The following is a 21,436-nucleotide window of genomic DNA, read 5'->3' on the forward strand; positions in this document are numbered from 1 at the left end:
TATCCTGCACTGAATCAGACATTGATCTGTACCTCAACTCCATTTACCTACCTTTGCTCTGAGGGTTAGGTACCACTCCAGGCACTCGAGCACAAAAATCTAGGGCGACACTCAACAGTGCAGTGCTGAGGGAGCACCGCGCTGTCGGAGGTGCAGTCTTTCGGATGAGGCGTCCACCCGAGAGGGCAGACGGGGCCTCAGTTTAACGTGGCACTAAGATCCCATGGCACTATTTCGAAGAGCAGGGGAGTTTTCCCCCGGTATCCTGGGTCAATATTTATCCCTCAATCAACATCATTAAAACAGATTATCTGGTCATCATCGCATTGCTGTGTGTGGGAGCTTGCTGTGCGCAAATTGGCTGCCGCGTTTCCCACATTACAACAGTGACCGCACTCCAAAAGTACTTCATTGGCTGTAAATTTCTTTGCGGCGTCTGTTGGTCGTGAAAGGCGCTACAGAAATGCAAGTCTTTCTTTTTGAAGTGTGGTCAGTGTTGTAATGTAGGCAGCTTTAATTTGAGCACAGCAAGCTCCCACACACAGCAATGTGATAATGAGCAGATAACGTAAAAAATAAAAATAAACGGTATAGGCTGAGGGATAAATATTTTTCAGCAGTTGTCCACGAGGGTCCTGACGTTCCAGGCTCCGAACTTCCTATCGAAGGGTGGAAGATGCCCCTGCGCGAGTTCTTTTAACGTGGGGTGGCTGTTGTACACCGGCTACCACACGGGTTTAGCTGAGCACGGTCTTGGTCCAGTGGCAAAGGGGGTCCAAGACGACTGGAGACCAGGCATGAGCTGAATGGCCTACGGCAAGATGCGGGCCATAAGCTCGGCAGTCAGGATGCCGGGAAGAACTCCCTTGCTCTTCAAAATAGTGGCCGTGGCAACCTTTCACGTCCACCTGAGAGGGAGGTCGGAGTCACGGTTTAACGTCTCATCCGAAACACAGCACCCCTGACAGGGGCAGCACTCCCTCAGCAGGCTCACGCCTTCCCCAAATTCTAGGCCAAGTGGATTGCCAAGCTCCGAGCAGGGTTGACGATGCGATGAATCTCGGGTCAGCCGCCGGAAATGAAAACAAGTGTCGGTTATCAGCAAAACTCTTTTATTAGTTATACTGGAAGGTACAGAAAAGGTTTACAATCGGCGACCCCGACGACCTCCCTTTCTGCGTGTGCTGTCCGAGGGAATGGGAGTGACATCCTCTGCCAAAGCAACAGGAATCAACCGTCAGATCAAACAGCGAGGACACCCGGCACCGTATGAAGCACAGTATTCATTCACATGCTAGCTTCTAAATCGAATCACCCCGGTAACACACCGACCCTTCAGCCCACCCATCCCCTCCCACCATTTTGTTTATAGCCAATTCCCTTCCCTGTTTCAATAAGCCCTTAATCCTCTTCTTTCCAAATATTTTCATCCCTTGTATTTATACACCACGATTTTCTTCCTCCTGAAGCAATGCTCACAGCCCCTGTGTGTGAAGAGATTAGTTCTGGATTTGCTTTGAACTGGTTCAGCTTCAATTCTATTCGGTTCAATGTAGCCACTAAAGTGCTCGCGGCCAGCCGCGCTCAATCAGAATGGCCACTCACCGGCATTTACACCGTAAACACCGCACACGCGCAGAAATTTAACGCAACCGCGTATTAAAAGAAACAAGCAACGCAGAACAAAGCGCAGCTCACAGGGAAGACTGATTACATCACCTTGCTCTGGATTCTCTCAGCAAAAGGAAGAGTTGATTCCTACCAACCCGGGTCCATTCCCTTCATTACAATCAACACCACAATGACATATCAAATAGGAGCAGGAGTCGGCCATTTGGCCCCTCGAGCCTGCTCCACCATTTAATAAGATCATGGCTGATCTGATCATGGGCTCAACTCCATTTCCCCGCCCGCTCCCCATAACCCTTTACTCCCTTATCGTTCAAAAATCTGTCTATCTCCATCTTAAATATATTCAATGACCCAGCCTCCACAGCTCTCTGGGGCAGAGAATTCCAAAGATTTACAACCCTCAGAGAGAAGAAATTCTTCCTCATCTCTGCTTTAAATGCACGACCCTTTATTCGGAGACTATGCCACCTAGTTCTAGATTCCCCCACGAGGGGAAACATCCTATCTGCATCTACCGTCAAGCCCCCCCATTCTTCTAAACTCCAATTGAGCATAGGCCCAACCTGCCTTCATAAGGCAACACTTTCATCTCAGGAATTAACCTAGTGAACCTTCTCTGAACAGCCTCCAATGCAAGTATGTCCCTCCTTAAATACGGAGACCAAAACTACACGCAGTACTCCAGGTGTGGCCTCACCCACGCCCTGCACAGTTGAACCAATCACCATCACTGATCACTCTTTAAGCATGGTCACCTATCAGGAATAAGCCTGGTTGGTGTAGTCGGTCTCTCAAAGCTCAGTTCCTTCAACCCGATATCACCCTGGCCATGGGTCACAGACCCTCCTCCAGTATATCCTTCAAACCGAAACACACTACCCCACTCGAGGTCTGACTAGTGCCTTGTTTAACTGCAGTAGTATTTCTTGCTTTCAGATCCTGTGATGGAAGTGTAGATTCCGATATCCTGCGATCTAGCATCTACACCCGCTAGTGTTCCCCCAATGGAGGCAGCACTCCCACATCCAAAGTGAAGCAGTGCTGAAAAGACTACTGCTTTCCTTACCCAATCCGGCCCTACATGTGACCCCAGTTCCACACCAATAATGGTTTGACTTTAACGGTCCAGCAAGCAGCTGAGTCGGATTAAACAGAAGGCAGCCCATCATCACCGTGACGGCAACTCGGGAGTGGCAATAAACGACAGCCTTCCTACCGTAGAAGGAATTGAAAAAAGTATTTTGGGGACGCTGGCGAAGCCGGCATTTATTGCCTGTCACTAATTGCACTCGAGAATGTGGTGGTGAGCCGCCTTCTTGGAGCTCTGCAGTCCGTGTGGTGAAGGAACATCGGCGCTCTCGTCCTTCTCTACGGCGGAGGGAAGTACTGTTAACAGAACAAGAAATAGGAGCAGGAGTTGGCCATTTGGCCCCTCGAGCCTGCTCCGCCATTCAATAAGATCACGGCTGATCGGATCATGGGCTCAACTCCACTTCCCTGCCCGTTCCCCATAACCCTCGACTCCCCCGTAGTTCAAGAAGGCTGTATATAGTCGAAGCAATCTTGGCGAGTCACTGACTGGGTGCCAGCCAGGAGGCATGAGGCCCCAGCGTTCCCTTTAAGCTATGTAGTGCTCCAGAGAACCCGCGCAGCCGGCGTTTCGCTGTAAAAGTCGTGCGCGCGGGCGTTGAAGGGGCCATGAGGAGCCAAGAAAATCAGAGGGAACATTGCGAGGACCCCGGGTACACCCATTCCGTCCCCCCACACCCAACTAACCCCCCTCCCCTCCCCCGCACTTAACATACTGGATTAACAGGACTTCATCTAACTGGATGGAGTTAGATGAAGTCCTTACTACATGGGGGAATCAAGGGACATGGCGAGAAAGCAGGAATGGGGTACTGAAGTTGCATGTTCAGCCATGAACTCATTGAATGGCAGTGCAGGCTAGACGGGCCGAATGGTCTACTCCTGTACCTACTTTCCATGTTTCTAACAAAAGGTTCTAGTGCAAATAATCTGCTCAAATGAGGTTTTACGGAGAGCTATAGTGGTAGGGGATTCTAATGTAAGGGGAATAGATAGACGTTTCTGCGGCCGCAACCGAGACTCCAGGATGATATGTTGCCTCCCTGGTGCAAGGGTCAAGGATGTCTCGGAGTGGGTGCAGGACATTCTGAAAAGGGAGGGTGAATAGCCAGTTGTCGTGGTGCATATCGGTCGGTACCAACGATATAGGTAAAAAATGGGATGAGGTCCTGCAAGACGAATTTAGTGAGCTCGGAGCTAAATTAAAAATTAAGACTTCAAAAGTAGTAATCTCAGGATTGCTAGCAGTGCCACGTGCTAGTCAGAGTAGGAATCACAGGATAGCTCAGATGAATACGTGGCTTGAGGAGTGGTGCAGAAGGGAGGGATTCAAATTCCTGGGACATTGGAACCGGTTCTGGGGGAGGTGGGACCAGAACAAACCGGACGGAATGCACCTGGGCAGGACCGGAACCAATGTCCTAGGGGGAGTGTTTGCTAGTGCTATTGGGGAGGAGTTAAACTAATATGGCAGGGGGATGGGAACCTATGCAGGGAGACAGAGGGAAGTAAAATGGGGGCAGAAGCAGAAGATAGAAAGAAGAAAAGTAAAGTGGAGGGCAGAGAAACCCAAGGCAAAAATCAAAAAAGGCCACATTACAGCAAAATTCTAAAGGTGCAAAGTGTGTTAAAAAGACAAGCCTGAAGGCTCTGTGCCTCAATGCGAGGAGTATTCGGAATAAGGTGGACGAATTAACTGCGCAGACAGCAGTTAATGGATATGATGTAACTGGCATCACAGAGACATGGCTCCAGGGTGACCAAGGCTGGGAACTCAATATCCAGGGGTATTCAACATTTAGGAAGGATAGACAGAAAGGAAAAGGAGATGGGGTGGCATTACTGGTTAAAGAGGAAATTAATGCAATAGTAAGGAAGGACATTAGCTTCGATGATGTGGAATCATTATAGGTGGAGCTACGGAATACCAAAGGGCAGAAAACGCTAGTGGGATTTGTGTACAGACCACTAAACAGCAGTAGTGAGGTTGGGGACAGCATCAAACAAGAAATTAGGGATGCGTGCAATAAAGGTACAGCAGTTATCATGGGCGACTTTAATCTACATATTAATTGGATTTCCTGGAGTGTATTAGGGATGGTTTTCTTGACCAATTATGTCGAGGAACCAACTAGAGGGCTGGCCATCCTAGACTGGGTGATGTGTAATAAAAAATAGCTAATTAGCAATCTTGTTGTGCAAGGCCCCTTGGGGAAGAGTGACCATAATATGGTAGAATTCTTTATTAAGATGGAGAGCGACAGTTAATTCAGAGACTAGGGTCCTGAACTTAAGGAAAGATAACTTCGATGGTATGAGATGTGAATTGCCTAGAATAGACTGGCGAGTAATACTTAAAGGGTTGACGGTGGACAGACAATGGCAAACATTTAAAGATCACATGGATGAACTTCAACACCTGTCAAGTAAAAATAAAACAGGGAAGGTGGCTCAATCGTGACTAACAAGGGAAATTAAGGATAGTATTAAATCCAAGGAAGATGCATATAAAAGGGGCCTGATAGACTGCATCCCTGAGTGCTCAAGAAAGTGGCCCTAGAAATAGTGGATGCATTGGTGATTATTTTCCAACAGTCTATCGACTCTGGATCAGTTCCCATGGACTGGAGGATAGCTTACGTAACACCACTTTTTAAGAAAGGAGGGAGAGAGAAAACGGGAAATTATAGACCGGTTAGGCTGACATCGGTAGTGGGGAAAATGTTGGAATCAATTATTAGAGATGAAATAGCAGCACATTTGGAAAGCAGTGACGGGATCAGTCCAAGTCAGCATGGATTTATGAAAGGGAAATCATGCTTGACAAATCTTCTGGAATTTTTTGAGGATGTAACTAGTAGAGTGGACAAGGGAGAACCAGTGGATGTGGTGTATTTGGACTTTCAAAAGGCTTTTGACAAGGTCCCACACAAGAGATTGATGTGCAAAATTAAAGCACATGGTATTGGGGGTAATGTACTGACGTGGATAGAGAACTGGTTGGCAGACAGGAAGCAGAGAGTCGGGATAAACGGGTCCTTTTCAGAATGGCAGGCAGTGACTAGTGGGGTGCCGCAGGGCTCAGTGCTGGGACCCCAGCTATTTACAATATATATTAACGATTTAGATGAGGGAATTGAGTGTAACATCTCCAAGTTTGCAGATAACACTAAACTGGGTGGCGGTTTGAAGACGCTAAAAGGCTGCAGGGTGACTGGGGCAGGTTAGGTGAGTGGGCAAACGAGTGGCAGATGCAGTATTATGTGGATAAATGTGAGGTTATCCAGTTTGGGGGCAAAAACACAAAGGCAGAATATTATCTGAATGGCGGCAGATTAGAAAAAGGGGAGGTGCAACGAGACCTGGGTGCCATGGTAAATCAGTCATTGAAAGTGGGCACGCAGGTACAGCAGGTGGTGAAGGCAAATAACATATTTGCCTTCATAGCTAGGAGATTTGAGTATAGGAGCAGGGAGGTCTTACTGCAGTTGTACATGGCCTTAGTGAGGCCTCACCTAGAATATTGTGTTCAGTTTTGGTCTCCTAATGTGAGGAAGGACGTTCTTGCTATTGAGGGAGTGCAGCGAAGGTGACTGATTTCCGGGATGGCAGGACATATGAGAGACTGGATCGACTGGGCCTGTATTCATTGGAGTTTAGAAGAATGAGAGGGGATCTCATAGAAACATATAAAATTCTGATGGGACTGGACAGGTTAGATGCAGGAAGTATTTTCCCGATGTTGGGGAAGTCCAGAACCAGGGGACATAATCTAAGGATAAGAGGTAAGCCATTTAGGACCGAGATGAGGAGAAACTTCTTCACTCAGAGAGTTGTAACCTGTGGAATTCCCTACCGCAAAGAGTTGTCGGTGCCAGTTCATTGGATATATTAACGAGGGAGTTAGATATGGCCCTTACGGCTAAAGGGATCAAGGGGTATGGAGAGAAAGCAGGAAAGGGGCACTGAGGTGAATGATCAGCCATGATCTTATTGAATGGCGGTGCAGGCTCGAAGGGCCGAATGGCCTGTTCCTACACCTATTTTCTATGTTCTTATAACTAAGTGCAATGCGAGCATTGACACCCAAGGCGTCGCCGCTCCTGGGCTCGACACGCAGAGTCTGTGCGTTGCACTGGGTCATTCGAAGCGGTGTGTACGTGACCAAGCGTCCCTGTCAGCCGGGGGGATGCTAGACCGACAAGGATAGTAGGAAACGTGTTCCTTTCTGCAGGGGGAACGACACCCGTAGCACTGAGCAGCCGGGGTGTAACTTATCCTGCACTGAACCCGGAGCGTTACTCTAAGCTCAAACATTCAGCGGCAGGAGGACTCACCGATCCGACCGATCTTCATCCCAGATCGAGCCAGGGCTCTGAGGGCCGACTGTGCGCCGGGTCCCGGGGTCTTGGTCCTGGAAAGAAGAATGAAGAATGGAGAAAGGCTCCACGTTAGTCACAGGACGAGACGTCACACTATCAGGACGGTTACACAGAGCAGCAATGTCCAATCTGCAGACTCCCAACGCCACAGCTCCTTCACTGAACGAGTTTATGATTGTAAAAAGAAACTGCATTTATATAGCGCCTCTCACGACCTCAAGGCGCCCCCCCAAAGAGCTTTACAACCAATCAATGCTTTTGAAGTGTGCTCACCCACTGTTGACTCCCTCAGTAACTGCTCTGGGAGTGCTGGCCTGGATTTTTTATTTATTCGTTCCTGGGATGTGGGCGTTGCTGGCAAGGCCGGCATTTATTGCTCATCCCTCATTGCCCTCAAGAAGGTTGTCGTTTGCCGACTTCTTGAACCGCTGCAGTCCGTGTGGTGAAGGTGCTCCCAGTGCTGACTTTATTGTAGTGGTTTGATAATTGAGTCTCTCGCTGGGCCATTTCAGAGACTCACCCACACTGCTGTGGGTCTGGAGTCACATATAGTCCAGACCAGGTAAGGGCGGCAGATTTCCTTCCCTGAAGGACACTAATGAACCAGTTGTATTTTTCTGACAATCCAGTAGTTTCATGGGTGACGATTACTGACACCAGTTTTAATACCAGATTTATTAAAACTAAATAAATTTAAATTCCCCAGCTGCCGTGGTGGGATTTGAACTTGTGTCTCCCGGATCATTAGTCCAGTAACACAGTATAATGTGCTCCAGTCTCTGGAACACGTTATATTGCTTAAACCCACAACACTGAGCCATGGCTGACACCAGTTTGGTACAACTACTAATCAGAGGAAACAATCAAAGACGTGTTCATGATTGAACATGCTCGTCAACTGAACTAAACATCCCCATCGGAGACAAGAGAAATAAATGGGAGGGGAAGGAAGAGAGAATCGCATTGCCGGAGTTATTGCAAATTTTTCTGTCTGGGACCATTTCTACTGAAAAACGCGGAATGGAGGAGGGCTCCTCACCCCAGCATCAGCAAGTGATGCTCTACAAACTATTTGGGACCCACAGTAGAGCTCGTATCACTCAGTAAGCCAGGAAGTGTTACCTCTGGTTGCACGTACTCCTGGAGGTTTGATGGCGGAACGTAATAGCTTTAGGAACATTTACAGTGCAAGGTGTCACACCAGGGAACTAAACTGCTAAGTCCCAGTAAGACCAGCATAAAGCTCTGGCTGCAAGCCCCTTTTCTCATCATTTACCATGGACAGTTGGTAGCAATTTCTCAGCTCGGAGTTCAAATCCCAGCCCCGGGACTTGAGCACATAAATCTAGGCTGACACTCCCAGAGCAGTGCAGAGGGAGTGTTGCACTGTCGGAGGGGCCGTCTTTTGGACGAGAAGTTAAAATAAGGCCGCTATTTTGAAGAGCAGGGGAGTTATTCCCGGTGTCCTGACCGATATATATCCCTCAACCAACATCACTAAAACAGATTATCTCATTGTGGTTTATGGGAGCTTGCTGTGTTGTACATTGGCGTCTCCCACAGTAACAGTGACCACACTTCAAAAGTACTTCACTGGCTGTAAAGTGCTTCGGGACGTCCTGTTTCTTTGGTAGCACCTTTGCAATGCCCAGCTTACACTTGTCTACTGCAGCCAGGGGGCACTAGGCCATTAGCCCCCCACCCCTCCCGGGCAGGGAAAACCTCCCTTGGCTGAAAAACTATCCCCTCTAAACCTCCAAAATAACTGGTAAGAGGTTTAGAGGGGATTTGAGGGGAAATCTTTTCACCCAGAGAGAACTCACTGCCTGAAAAGGTGGTAGAGGCAGGAACCCTCACCACATTTAAAAAGTACTTGGATGTGCACCGGAAATGCCTTAATCTACAGGGCTATGGACCAAGAGCTGGACAGTGGGATTAGGCAGGATGGCTCTGTTGGCCGGCGCGGACACGATGGGCCGAATGGCCTCCTTCCGTGCAGTAAATTTCTATAATTCCTCACTCAACATACCAGGAACCGGGTGCAGAGCGAGCGATGAAATCTAGAGCCCCCCCCCCCCCCCCCCAACTATGCTCGACGCACCGGGTCATTCGAAGCGGTGTGTACGTGACCAAGCGTCCCTGTCAGCCGGGGGGATGCTAGACCGACAAGGATAGTAGGAAACGTGTTCCTTTCTGCAGGGGGAACGACACCCGTAGCACTGAGCAGCCGGGGTGTAACTTATCCTGCACTTAAACCGCAGCAAGCATCGAGGTACCGGTTATATACCGGAGGGGGTGGGCGCGATATTAAGTCTGTTACACGTTACTACATGGTTTGGAAATGCAATTAAGTTGCATCTGCTGTCACATCACAGAACATTTAAGATGGGCAAAAGGCATCAATGGGGGGGGGGAATTGTAACTGTAAAATTGAATGTTTTTGGTAGTGACTAATTTTTGTCCCCGTCCTCCTATTTGAAGCGAAGAACATGCATTTTCAAGCTCCCGCAGAAACATATGAAATGGGAGCATGAGTAAGCCCCTCAAGCCTGCTCCGCCATTCAATGAGATCATGGCTGATCTTCTACCTCAACTCCACTTTCCTGCACTATCCCCATATCCCTTGATTCCCTTAATGTCCAAAAATCTATCGATCTCTGTACTGAATATACAGAGCGACTGACTGGGGCAGAGAATTCCAAAGATTCACCACCCTCTGAGTGAAGAAATTCCTCCTCATCTCAGTCCTAAATGGCCGCCCCCTCGTTCTGAGACTGTGACCCCTGGTTCTAGGCTCTCCAGCCCGGGGAAAACATCCTCCCTGCATCTACCCCGTCAAGCCCTGTAAGAATGTTGTATGCTTCAATGAGATACTTCTAAACTCTAGATCGGCCAGATAAAATAAGTAACTTCACATTGCAATGCAGATTTAATAAACCAAAACAGGTGGAGATCGCACTGCCCAGCGACTGGAAACAGCACACTTGTATTTCAGCAGCGCCTACAACTTTATCATGTTGCCCACCCTCAGTCTCCCCTCCCCTGAAGGTTATTGCACAGTTCTGACCTGTTGCCTCCGGTGGCTCGCAGCTTGATGTGCAGGGCGGTGATCCCCAGCTCCTTGCATCTCTGGGACACGTCTTGAGCGGCCAACATGGCAGCGTACGGGGAGGACTCGTCTCGGTCGGCCTTCACCTTCATGCCGCCGGTGACACGGCAGATGGTCTCCCTGCGGCAAAGGGCAGCCGGGTCAGACAACAGGAGGAAGCTTCAACGAGCTCAAACATGACCAAAAAAAAACGGTAAGAACAACCCACTTCAAACAACTACAGGCAACTCCCGATTATCCGTACACGGATCTAACGGAGAACCGTTGCAACGGCACTTTAAAAAACTGCGATTCTATCCCGTGTGCATCTGCACACGACCATTAAACCCACCCCACACACAGTCCTGCGCTGACCACTTTCTGCACCTGTCCGCCACTGAGTGTGCCGCCCGGCCTCGGGGGTAAGTAAAGCCGAGTCTCATTCGACCTCCAGCGCTTGAAGCCTTTAAGACTGGCCATTTCACCTTTCAGCCTCACCACTGGGCCTGATCGCGGCACTAGCGGGGAATGAGCTCGGGTTTCTAGGCAGGATCTGGGGACCCTGCATGCTGGCACCGTGCGGCTTGTCTGTGCTCTTTCTCCGCCGACCGATGACTGCCAAAGGATTGGGGATTAGGCTTGTTGAGTTGGTGTGCGAACTAGTTTCAACACTGATTTGAGGGAGGGGCCGTTGACTCCAGCAATTTAATCTAGCATCAAGTTATAAATTTGGGACCCAAACATTCTCGGCAAGTACGTGCATTCGCCCCAGTGGCAAAATAGTTTACCCTGAATAGCCCGATCACCGAGGGCCCCGGATAATCGAGAGTTGCCTGCACTACAACTTGTATTTATATAGCGCTTTTAACGTAGTGAAACATCGCAAGGTGTTTCACAGGAGTATTAGGGGATAAAGATTTGACACCGAATCGCATAAGTAGAAATGAGCGCAGGTGAGGGTCAAAGAGGGAGGTTTTAAGGAGCGTCTTGAAGGAGGAAAGGGAGGTAGAGAGGTTTAGGGAGGGAGTTCCAGAGCTTGGGGCCCAGGCAACAGAAGGCACGGCCACCGATGGTTGAGCGATTATAATCAGGGATGCTCAAGAGGGCAGAATTAGAGGAACGCAGACATCTCGGGGAGTGGGGGGAGGGATTGTGGGGCTGGAGGAGATTACAGAGTTAGGGAGGGGTGAGGCCATGGAGGGATTTGTAAACCAGGATCAGAATTTTGAAATCCATGGAGGAGATTGAAGAGACAGGAAGGGGCTGGTACATTACCGGATTTAAACCCACTCTACAAGGGAAATGGGGAAACGTTTGCATGTTCCCGCGGCCTAGCTGCAGGTCCGAGCAGCGGTGAGCACCCGGTGTGACCACGCAGGTCAATATGGTTGACTCGTAACTGTCCTTCGAATAGGCCTAGCGAGCCACTCAATTGTACCAAACCCCCCTCCCTAACAATACTGTGGGAGCACCTTCACCACACCGACTGCAGCGGTTCAAGAAGGCAGCTCACCACCACCTTCTCAAGGGGCAATTAGGGACGGGCAATAAATGCCGGCCTTGCCAGCGATACCTACATCCCAGAAAGAATAAAAACAGTGCAATTCCTGGCAATGTTGCCTTTAAATTCTTTAGACTCTCGCCTGCGCTAATTTCTGCTTATGCGATTCGGTGTCAAATTTTTATCTCATAATATTCCTGCGAAGTGTCTTGGGAGTGCAGCGAAGGTTCACCAGACTGATTCCCAGGATGGCAGGACTGACATATGAAGAAAGACTGGATCGACTAGGTTTATATTCACTGTAGTTTAGAAGAATGAGAGGGGATCTCATAGAAACATATAAAAATCTGACTGGACTGGACAGGTTAGATGCAGGAAGAATGTTCCCGATGTTGGGGAAATCCAGAACCAGGAGACATAGTCTAAGGATAAGGGGTAAGCCATTTAGGACCGAGGAGGAGAAACTTCTTCACTCAGAGAATTGTGAACCTGTGGAATTCTCTGCCACAGAAAGTTGTTGAGGCCAGTTCGTTCGATAAATTCAAGAGGGAGTTAGATGTGGCCCTTACGGCTAAAGGGATCAAGGGGTATGGAGAGAAAGCAGGAATGGGGTATTGAAGTTGCATGATCAGCCATGATCATATTGAATGGTGGTGCAGGCTCGAAGGGCCGAATGGCCTGCTCCTGCACCTATTTTGTGTTTCTTTATGTTAAAGGCGCGATATAAATACAAATTTCCCGTGCATGCGTATTTTTTTTCTGTTTGAAAGCGGTCACATCGGCGACGCGGATCTTTGGGTATCTGCATGGCCGTGCAGCTTAACGGGCACATCGCCTCCCAATCACCGGGTAGTGATTAGGCACGGGACGGGGGCGCAAGCGATGGAGCAGAGGCCAACTACAGGGTCCTGGTTTAGTGAGTGCTATTCAACTGAGGAGACCCTCACAGCCCGACCCCTACATTCACGCGACATCCAAACACACGGGCACTTTCCGCCACAGGTCACAGCGCCAACCGTGGCTCATTGCTCCCTCGGTGGTTCGGGGACACGACAGCCGACTGTGGCACCCAAAGCGGAGGGCGCAGATGGGTTTTAACAGTGACTTTACTCTCGGCGGGGAGTCGCAGACGGGTTTGTACGTGACTCGAGGTTCAGTACATGCACAGTAGACACCTCAAGTCGCTGGAGAAAACAAATCCCCTGGGCGGACAGACGCACCAACGTTAGCGTCCTCGACCAGGCCAACATCCCCAGCATCGAAGCACCGACCAAACACTTGACCAGCACTGCTGGGCAGACCACATTGTCCGTATGCCAGACACGAGCCAAAGGTGGGCAGAGGAAACGTTACAAGGACACCCAAAGTGCAACATCCCCACCGACACCTGGGAGTCCCTGGCCAAAGACCACCCTAAGTGGAGGAAGTGCATCCGGGAGGGCTCTGAGCACCACGAGTCTCATCACCAAGCAGAGGCAGCGGAAAGAGCATGTGGCAAACCAGTCCAACCCTCCCTTTCTCACAACGACTGTCTGTCTCACCTGTGACAGGGACTGTGGCTCTCGTATTGGACTGTTCAGCCACCTAAGGACTTATTTTAAAGAGTGGAAAGCAAGTCTTCCTCGATTCCGAGGGACTGCCTATGATGATGATGTACGTGACCAAGCGTCCCTGTCAGCCGGGGGGATGCTAGACCGACAAGGATAGTAGGAAACGTGTTTCTTTCTGCAGGGGGAACGACACCCGTAGCACTGAGCAGCCGGGGTGTAACTTATCCTGCACTCTGGGGAGCTTTGCCTGTAATCCACAGGGGTACTGATCAAGAGGACGGGTGTCTTAATCTGGTCAATCTTTACATTGATACTCTGCAGCGCTGTCGAGCAGAGGTGTACATAGATTCAGTGTTGGGAGACGGGCCACCCAGCAGTGCTGTCTGAGGCCGGGGGGGAGGTTTCATGGACATCGACCATCCCTCAGTACATCGGCCCAAGTGGTCATTCTATGTCGGATGGCAGCAGGCTATTCAAAAACAGTGGGTGCCCCTCAGGGTCAAGGATGTCACCGAGCGGCTGCAAGGCATTCTGGGAGGGAAGAGGGTGAACAGCCAGAGGTCGTGGTACCAATGACATAGGTAGAAAGAGGGATGAGGTCCTGCAGGCAGAGTTTAGGCAGCTAGGAGAGATTAAAAAGCAGGACCTCAAAAGGTAGCAATCTCTGGATTACTCCCGGTGCCATGAGCTAGTGAGTACAGAAATAGGAGGATAGAGCAGATGAATACGTGGCTGGAGAGATGGTGCAGGCGGGAGGGCTTTAGTTTCCTGAGGCATTGGGACCACTTCTGGGGGAGGTGGGACCTGTTCAAGGCGGACGGGTTGCACCTCAACAGAGCCGGGACCAATATCCTCACCGGGGAGGGGGGAGGTTTGCTATTGCTGTTAGGGAGGGATTAAACTAGCTTGGCAGAGGGGTGGGAAGCTGAGCCTAGCTTCAGTAGGGAGGGGAGTAAAGCTGGAATTGGGAAGCAAAAATGTAGAAAGTGAATTTGAAGGACAGAGGAAACAAGGGCTAGAAAGTCATCAACAAGGAGGTCTGGCTGTACTAAATGGTAGGAGATGAGCTGAGAGCACAGGTAGACACTTGGGAGTATGATCATAGGTATTAGAAACATGGCTGAAAGAGGGGCAGGTATGGCAGCTCAACATTCCTGGTTACAGGATCTACAGACGGGATAGAGGGGGGTAAAAAGGGAAGGGGGGGGTCACGGTATTGATTAAATAAACTATTGCAACTATTGCAAAATAAACTAGTCCAGTAACATAACCACTATGCTACCGTCCCCATGCAGAGTGACACACGGTTTGAACCCTCACTTACTTGCCGGACAGGTCTGTTACGTGGACAAAGGTATCGTTGAAGGAAGCGAAGATGTGGCAAACTCCGAAAACGTTCTCGCCCTCGGCCACCTGCGGCCCCAGGCTGATCACCTGCTCTTCCTTCTTTTCCTTACCCTTGCGAGGAGCCATTCTGAAAGAGAGGACAATATCACTGCAACACGAGCGAGAGAACGGGGCACAAAAATAGAACGTGTAGTTTCTACAGTATCTTTCACCACCTCAGGACACCCGAAAGCGCTTTACAACCCACAAAGTACTTCGAGTTAGTCACTGTTGTAATGTAGGAAACGCGGCAGCCAATTTGTGCACAGCAAGCTCCCACACACAGCGATGTGATAATGACCAGATTTTTTTTTTAAAGTAATATTGATTATGGGATAAATATTGGCCAGGATACCGGGGATTAACTCCCCTGCTCTTCGAAACAGCGCCATGAGATCTTTCACATCCACCCGAGAGCAGCAATTAAGGCCCCAAGTTTCCACACGCGGCAAAACTGGTGTCCCTCCGAGCTGGGCGCCCGTTTTTCGCGCCGAAAACGGTGCCTGAAAAAAAAACGCGCTATTCTCGAGCGCTTTGCAGCTCGATGTCAGCTTGGCGCGGTGCCCAGGGGGGCGGAGCCTACCACTCGCGCCGATTTTGTAAGTAGGAGGGGGCGGGTACCATTTAAAAGAGTTTTTTTCGTGCTGGTAACCCTGCGCGTGCGCGTTGGGAGCGTTCGCGCACGCGCAGTGTGAAGGAAACATTGGCACTCGGCCATTTTTGTAGTTCTTTGTCGCTGTTCAATTTTTAACATTTTTTTAATAAAACCACATTGCCCTTCCATGATCAGCACTGAGGCTTCTTGCAGCAGTGAGAAGGCTGCAGGAAGCCTCAGTGGTTGAGGCAGCCGTTTCCCGACGGGCCCGACCGACGGCAGGGGGGCCTCCTCCCGCCCCTCCGCCCTGCCGTCGGGAACGGCTGCCTCAACTTCTGAGGCTTCCTGCAGCCTTCTCCCTGCCTCCCCCCCACTGCCGTCGGGAACGGCTGCTGCCGTCGGTCGGGTCCTCACTGCCTCCCGCCCCCCCTGCCGTCGGGAACGGCTGCCTCAACTTGTGAGGCTTCCTGCAGCCTTCTCTCTGCCTGAAGCACTTTCACACAGGTAGGAACATGGTTTATTTAATCTTTTCTTTGCTTATAAATTTTTATTCAGGTTGGAATTATTTGTATAATATTTGTATAAGTATAACTAAGGATTTATTGTGGAATGTAATGACTTCCCCCCCCGCCCCCCACCTCGTTCCCGACGCCTAATTTGTAACCTGCGCCTGATTTTTTAATGTGTAGACAAGGTTTTTTCAGGCCTACAAAAATCTTCACTTGCTCCATTCTAAGTTAGTTTGGAGTACGTTTTCACTGTGGAAACTTTCAAATCAGGCGTCAGTGGCCGGACACGCCCCCTTTTGAAAATAAAATTCTGTTCAAAAGTGAAACTGTTCTACTTGACTAGAACTGCAGAAAACTTAAATGTGGAAAATTGCGATTTCTAAGCTACTCCGTTCTCCACCAGTTGCTCCTAAAAATCAGGAGCAAATCTTGTGGAAACTTGGGGCCTAAGAACCGAAAAACTAGGAGCGGTAGGCTAGTTAACCCCTCGAGCCTGCTCCGCCATCCAATAAGATCATGGCTGATCATCCTTGATAAAAATGCAACATCCCCACCAGCACCTACCTGGGAGTCCCCGGCTAAAGTCCCACCTGTGACAGAAACTGTAATTCCCATATTGGACTGTTCAGTCTCCTAAGAACTCACTTTTAGAGTGGAAGTAAGTCTTCTGCGATTTCGAGGGACTGCCTATGATGATGATGGCCGATCATCGACCTCAACTCCACTTTCCCGCCCGATCTCCTTATCCCTCGATTCCCCTAGACTCCAAAAAGCCATCTATCTCAGTCTTGAATAGACTCAACGACTGAGCATCCACAGCCCTCTGGGGCAGAGAATTCCAAAGATTCACCACCCTCTGAGTGAAGAAATTCCTCCTCATCTCGGTCCTAAATGGCCGACCCCTTATCCTGAGACTGTGACTCCCTGGTTCTAAACTCTCCAGCCCGGGGGGAAACAACCGCTCAGCATCTACCCTGTCAATCCCCCTCAAAATCTTACATTTAAACGAGAATACCTTTCATTCTTCTAAACTCCAGAGAGTATAGGCCCATTCTACACAATCTCTCCTCGTAGGACAACCCTCTCATCCCAGGAATCAATTTGTGAACTTTCATTGCACCGCCTTTAAGGCAAGGTAAGATCAAAACTGTGCAGTACTCCAGGTGTGACCTCAACAAAGCGCTGTATAATTGTAGCAGGACTTCCTTACTTATACTCCATCACCTTTGCAATAAAGGCCAACATGCCATTTGCCTTCCTAATTACTTGCTGTACCTACACGCTAACTCTCACGAGGACACCTCAATCTCTCAGAACACCAATTAATCGTTTCTCTGTGCTTCCACTGTTCCTAACACTGAGCCATGGGCAAGTACAAAAATGACCAGCTCACTGTGCAACTGCCACCAGATTCACTGGCTCAGCTTCTGCCCGGTGAGGGAGAGCAGCAAGGGAGGACAGGGACCAGTTCACCATCCTGCACTGAACGGTTTGTACGTGACCAAGCGTCCCTGTCAGCCGGGGGAGTGCTAGACCGACAAGGATAGTAGGAAACGTGTTCTTTTCTGCAGGGGGAACGACATCCGCAGCACTGAGCAGCCGGGGTGTAACTTATCCTGCATTTAACTCGGAGCGCTTTCAGCTGTGGCTCTGTGGGTAACACCCTCGCCTCTCAGTTAGGAGGTTCGTGGGTTCAAGTCCCACTCCAGCAACTTGTGCACATAGATCTAGGCTGACGCTCCCAGTGCAGTGCTGAGGGAGTGCTGCACTGTCGGAGGGGCAGTACTGCGGGAGCGCTGCACTGTCGGAGGGGCAGTACTGAAGGTGTGCCGCACTGTCGGAGGGGCAGTACTGAGGGAGCGCCGCACTGTCGGAGGGGCAGTACTCAGGGAGCGCCGCACTGTCGGAGGGGCAGTACTCAGGGAGCGCCGCACTGTCGGAGGGGCAGTACTCAGGGAGCGCCGCACTGTCGGAGGGGCAGTACTCAGGGAGTGCCGCACTGTCGGAGGGGCAGTACTGAAGGTGTGCCGCACTGTCGGAGGGGCAGTACTCAGGGAGCGCCGCACTGTCGGAGGGGCAGTACTGAAGGTGTGCTGCACTGTCGGAGGGGCAGTACTGAGGGAGCGCCGCACTGTCGGAGGGGCAGTACTGAAGGTGTGCCGCACTGTCGGAGGGGCAGTACTGAGGGAGCGCCGCACTGTCGGATGAAACGTTAAACCGAGGCCCCGTCTTCTTTGACTAGCGCCATGAGATCTTTTACCTCCCAGCTGGATATAAAAGATCCCATGGCCACTATTCAAAGAAGAGCAGGGGAGTTACCCCCAGTGACCTGGATAATATTTATCCCTCAAATCAACATTTATTAAAAACATTTTTAAAAGACTTGCATTTATATCGCGCCTTTCACGACCTCAGAGCATCGCAAAGTGCTTTACAGCCAATGAAGTACTTCTGGAATGCAGTCACTGTTGTAATGTGGGAATTGCGACAGCCAATGTGCGCACAGCAAGCTCCCACACACAGCACCATGATAATAACCCAGATCATCTGTCTCTAGTGATGTTAAGGGATAAATATTGGCCCCAGGACGCCGGGGATAACGCCCCTGCTCTTCATCAAAATAGTGCCACGGGATTTTTTTTTCATTTCCCAATCGCTCACCATTTAAAAAACTCTGCTTTTCTATTTTTCCCTTTACATTTCTCCGCATCATACTGCACTTGCCATGTTCTTGCCCACGCACTTAAACCCATCTGTGTCCCCTTGAAGCCTGTGCATCATTCTCCTCACAACTTACATTCCCACCGAGCTTTGTATCATCAGCAAACCTGGACATACAGGTGCGATGTCCGAAATCTCGGGAGCCAGGCCAGTCCGGGTATTTCCGGATTTCGGAACGTCTTTGCCTGGGCAGAGGTAGGTTGGGAGGTCGGTCAGGCGGCCGAATCCGGATTTCCGAACATTTCCCGGAGGACCCCGCCACGGATCGGCCCGGTGTCCGCAACGTTCTGAATTTCGGACACTCGACCTGTATTACATTTCGTCCCCTCATCCAAATCACAGATAGATTGTGAATAATCCCACCCCCCCCACAATCATAGAAAATAGGTGCAGGAGCAGGCCATTCGGCCCTTTGAGCCTGCACCACCATTCAATAAGATCATGGCTCATCATTCCCTCAGTGCCCCTTTCCTGCTTTCTCTCCATACCCCTTGATCTCTTTCGCCGTAAGGGGCACATCCAACTCCCTTTTGAATATATCTAACGAACTGGCCTCAACTACTTTCTGCGGTAGGGAATTCCACAGGTTCACCACTCTCTGGGTGAAGAAGTTTCTCCTCATCTCGGTCCTAAATGGCTTACCCCTTATCCTCAGACTGTGACCCCTGGTTCTGGACTTCCCCAACATCGGGAACATTCTTCCTGCATCTAACTTGTCCAGTCCCGTCAGAATCTTAAACGTTTCTATGAGATCCCCTCTCATCCTTCTAAACTTCAGTGAATACAGGCCCAGTCGATCCAGTCTCTCCTCATATGTCAGTCCCGCCATCCCGGGAATCAGTCTGGTGAACCTTGGCTGCACTCCCTCAATAGCAAGAACGTCCTTCCTCAGATTAGGAGACCAAAACTGAACACAATATTCCAGGTGTGGCTTCACTAAGGCCCTGTACAACTGCAGTAAGACCTCCCTGCTCCTATACTCAAATCCCCTCGCTATGAAGGCCAACATACCATTTGCCTTCTTCACCGCCTGCTGTACCTGCATGCCAACCTTCAATGACTGATGTACCATGACACCCAGGTCTTGCTGCACCTCCCCTTTTACTAATCTGTTGAGACAGACTGTGAATGACTGAGACAGACTGTGAATATTATTGATAGATTGTGAATCACTCTCTCTCTCTTGCCTCCCTCCCAACATTTCCCAATCTCTCACCATTTATAAAGCACTATTGTGAGAGACTCAAGCCCTGTTGTGACCAGGGCCAATGGCCACACACACACTGGCTGGCGGTGGGATCTTGCTTGCTCACGTTGCCCTGCCCACAACAGGGAAGTGAGGGAGTGCCCGTGGGGAGACCCCACTCACAGCCCGGCCCACAACGGCTACTCCAGGCCGGGGATGCGCGGCCTAGGGGGAGGAGGAGGAGGAGGAGGAGGGGGGGGCTCTGAAACCCTCAACATCCAACCTTTCCCCCCCCCATCCCCTCTCTCTCTCTCCCCCTTCCCTCGGGTGCAGGAAACACCCGCCTGAGGCCTAGCGCGCCCGCCCCGCCAACATCACACACACAAAAAAAAGAAACCTCCCGGCATTTCAAGACCCATCCGCCGCCGGCCAGACCCCGCCATGGTGCCGGATGGCGGGCCGGGCGAGCGTGTGGAAGGTGCCGGGGCGGCGGATGGCGGCGGATTGCCCCCCCGATGGCGGAGCGGCTCCTACCTCCTGTCTCTCCGTGTCTTCTCCGGCAGGAAAGGGGGGGGTCAGGGGGCGCGGGGCCAGAGGTCGCCGCGCACGCGCACTGGCTCACACACACACACACACACCACTTGCTTTACATTTTCTTTTTAACATTTCACATTCTCAAAACACCTCTCTTTCTAAAAAAAAAAAGTTCCTTCACAACCCTTCTGCGTTTAAAAACAAATTGATTCCGTTGAAGGATTTATTTTCATTGTTGCCCCGCACAAAGATGGCGGCCGCCGGCTGCGGGGCAAAGCGCCGGGCTCACGGCTACGGGCAGCGGCGACGGACAACGCTCTCAGCAACGCCAAACTTCAAAACTGCCCTGCAATGAATGTGATTTTCTGCACAACTATTGACTTTGAGGCACTCAACATCCAGGAGATTTTTGTTGTGTGTTTCCCCCCCCCCCCCCCCCCTAGAATTATGAGTTTAAACATATTTAATACCTCCTTTCACCTTTCACCATCATCATAGGCAGTCCCTCGGAATCGAGGAAGACTTGCTTCCACCTCCCAAAGTGAGTCCTTAGGTGGCTGAACAGTCCAATACGGGAATTACAGTCTCTGTCACAGGGGGGACAGACAGTGGTTGAGGGAAAGGGTGGGTGAGACTGGTTTGCCGCACGCTCCTTCTCTCCAAATAGGACGGACCAATTGGGTGAAGTGCATGGATGGATGGATCTGTATGGATTTGAGGCATGGACGATGTAGAGAAGGCACCTCACGTCGCTGGAGATATATCACCAACGATGTCTCCACAAGATCCTGAAATCCCCTAGGAGGACAGGCGCACCAACATTAGTGTCCTCGTCCAGGCCAACATCCCCAGTATTGAAGCCACTGACCACACTCGGATCAGCTTCGCTGGGCAGGCCACATAAGGGTACTGAGGTGAAGGATCAGCCATGATTTTATTGAATGGTGGTGCAAGCTCGAAGGGCTGAATGGCCTACTCCTGCACCTACTTTCTATGTTTCTATGTTTCTTTCCGCTGCCTGCGCTTGACCTCTTCAGGCTCTTTGCGTTGAGACTCAAAGAGCTCAACGCCCTCCCGGATGCACTTTCTCCACTTCGGGTGGTCTTCGGCCAGGGTCTCCCAGCTGTCAGTGGTGATGTCACACTTTACCAGGGAAGCTTTGAGGGTGTCCTTGTAACGTTTCCGCTGCCCACCTTTGGCTCGTTTACCATGAAGGAGCTCCACATAAAGCATTTGCTTAGCGAGTCTCGTAGCTGGCATGCG

General features: G+C 50.4%; 1 protein-coding gene across 1 annotated transcript; it reads right to left on the reverse strand.

The window, feature by feature from the left end:
• Positions 1-1,095: 1,095 nt before the first annotated feature.
• On the reverse strand, positions 1,096-20,257 carry rps14 (ribosomal protein S14). The gene is made up of 5 exons (XM_070877991.1): positions 20,174-20,257; positions 14,567-14,716; positions 10,171-10,332; positions 7,059-7,135; positions 1,096-1,212 (listed from the first exon to the last, which is right to left on the reverse strand). The coding sequence occupies exons 2-5, from the start codon at positions 14,713-14,715 to the stop codon at positions 1,145-1,147; spliced, it is 456 nt and encodes a 151-aa protein (XP_070734092.1). The 5' UTR covers position 14,716; positions 20,174-20,257; the 3' UTR covers positions 1,096-1,144.
• Positions 20,258-21,436: the final 1,179 nt, after the last annotated feature.

Source organism: Pristiophorus japonicus, chromosome 4, assembly GCF_044704955.1.
Source record: "Pristiophorus japonicus isolate sPriJap1 chromosome 4, sPriJap1.hap1, whole genome shotgun sequence".
Taxonomy (NCBI): Eukaryota; Metazoa; Chordata; class Chondrichthyes; family Pristiophoridae; genus Pristiophorus; species Pristiophorus japonicus.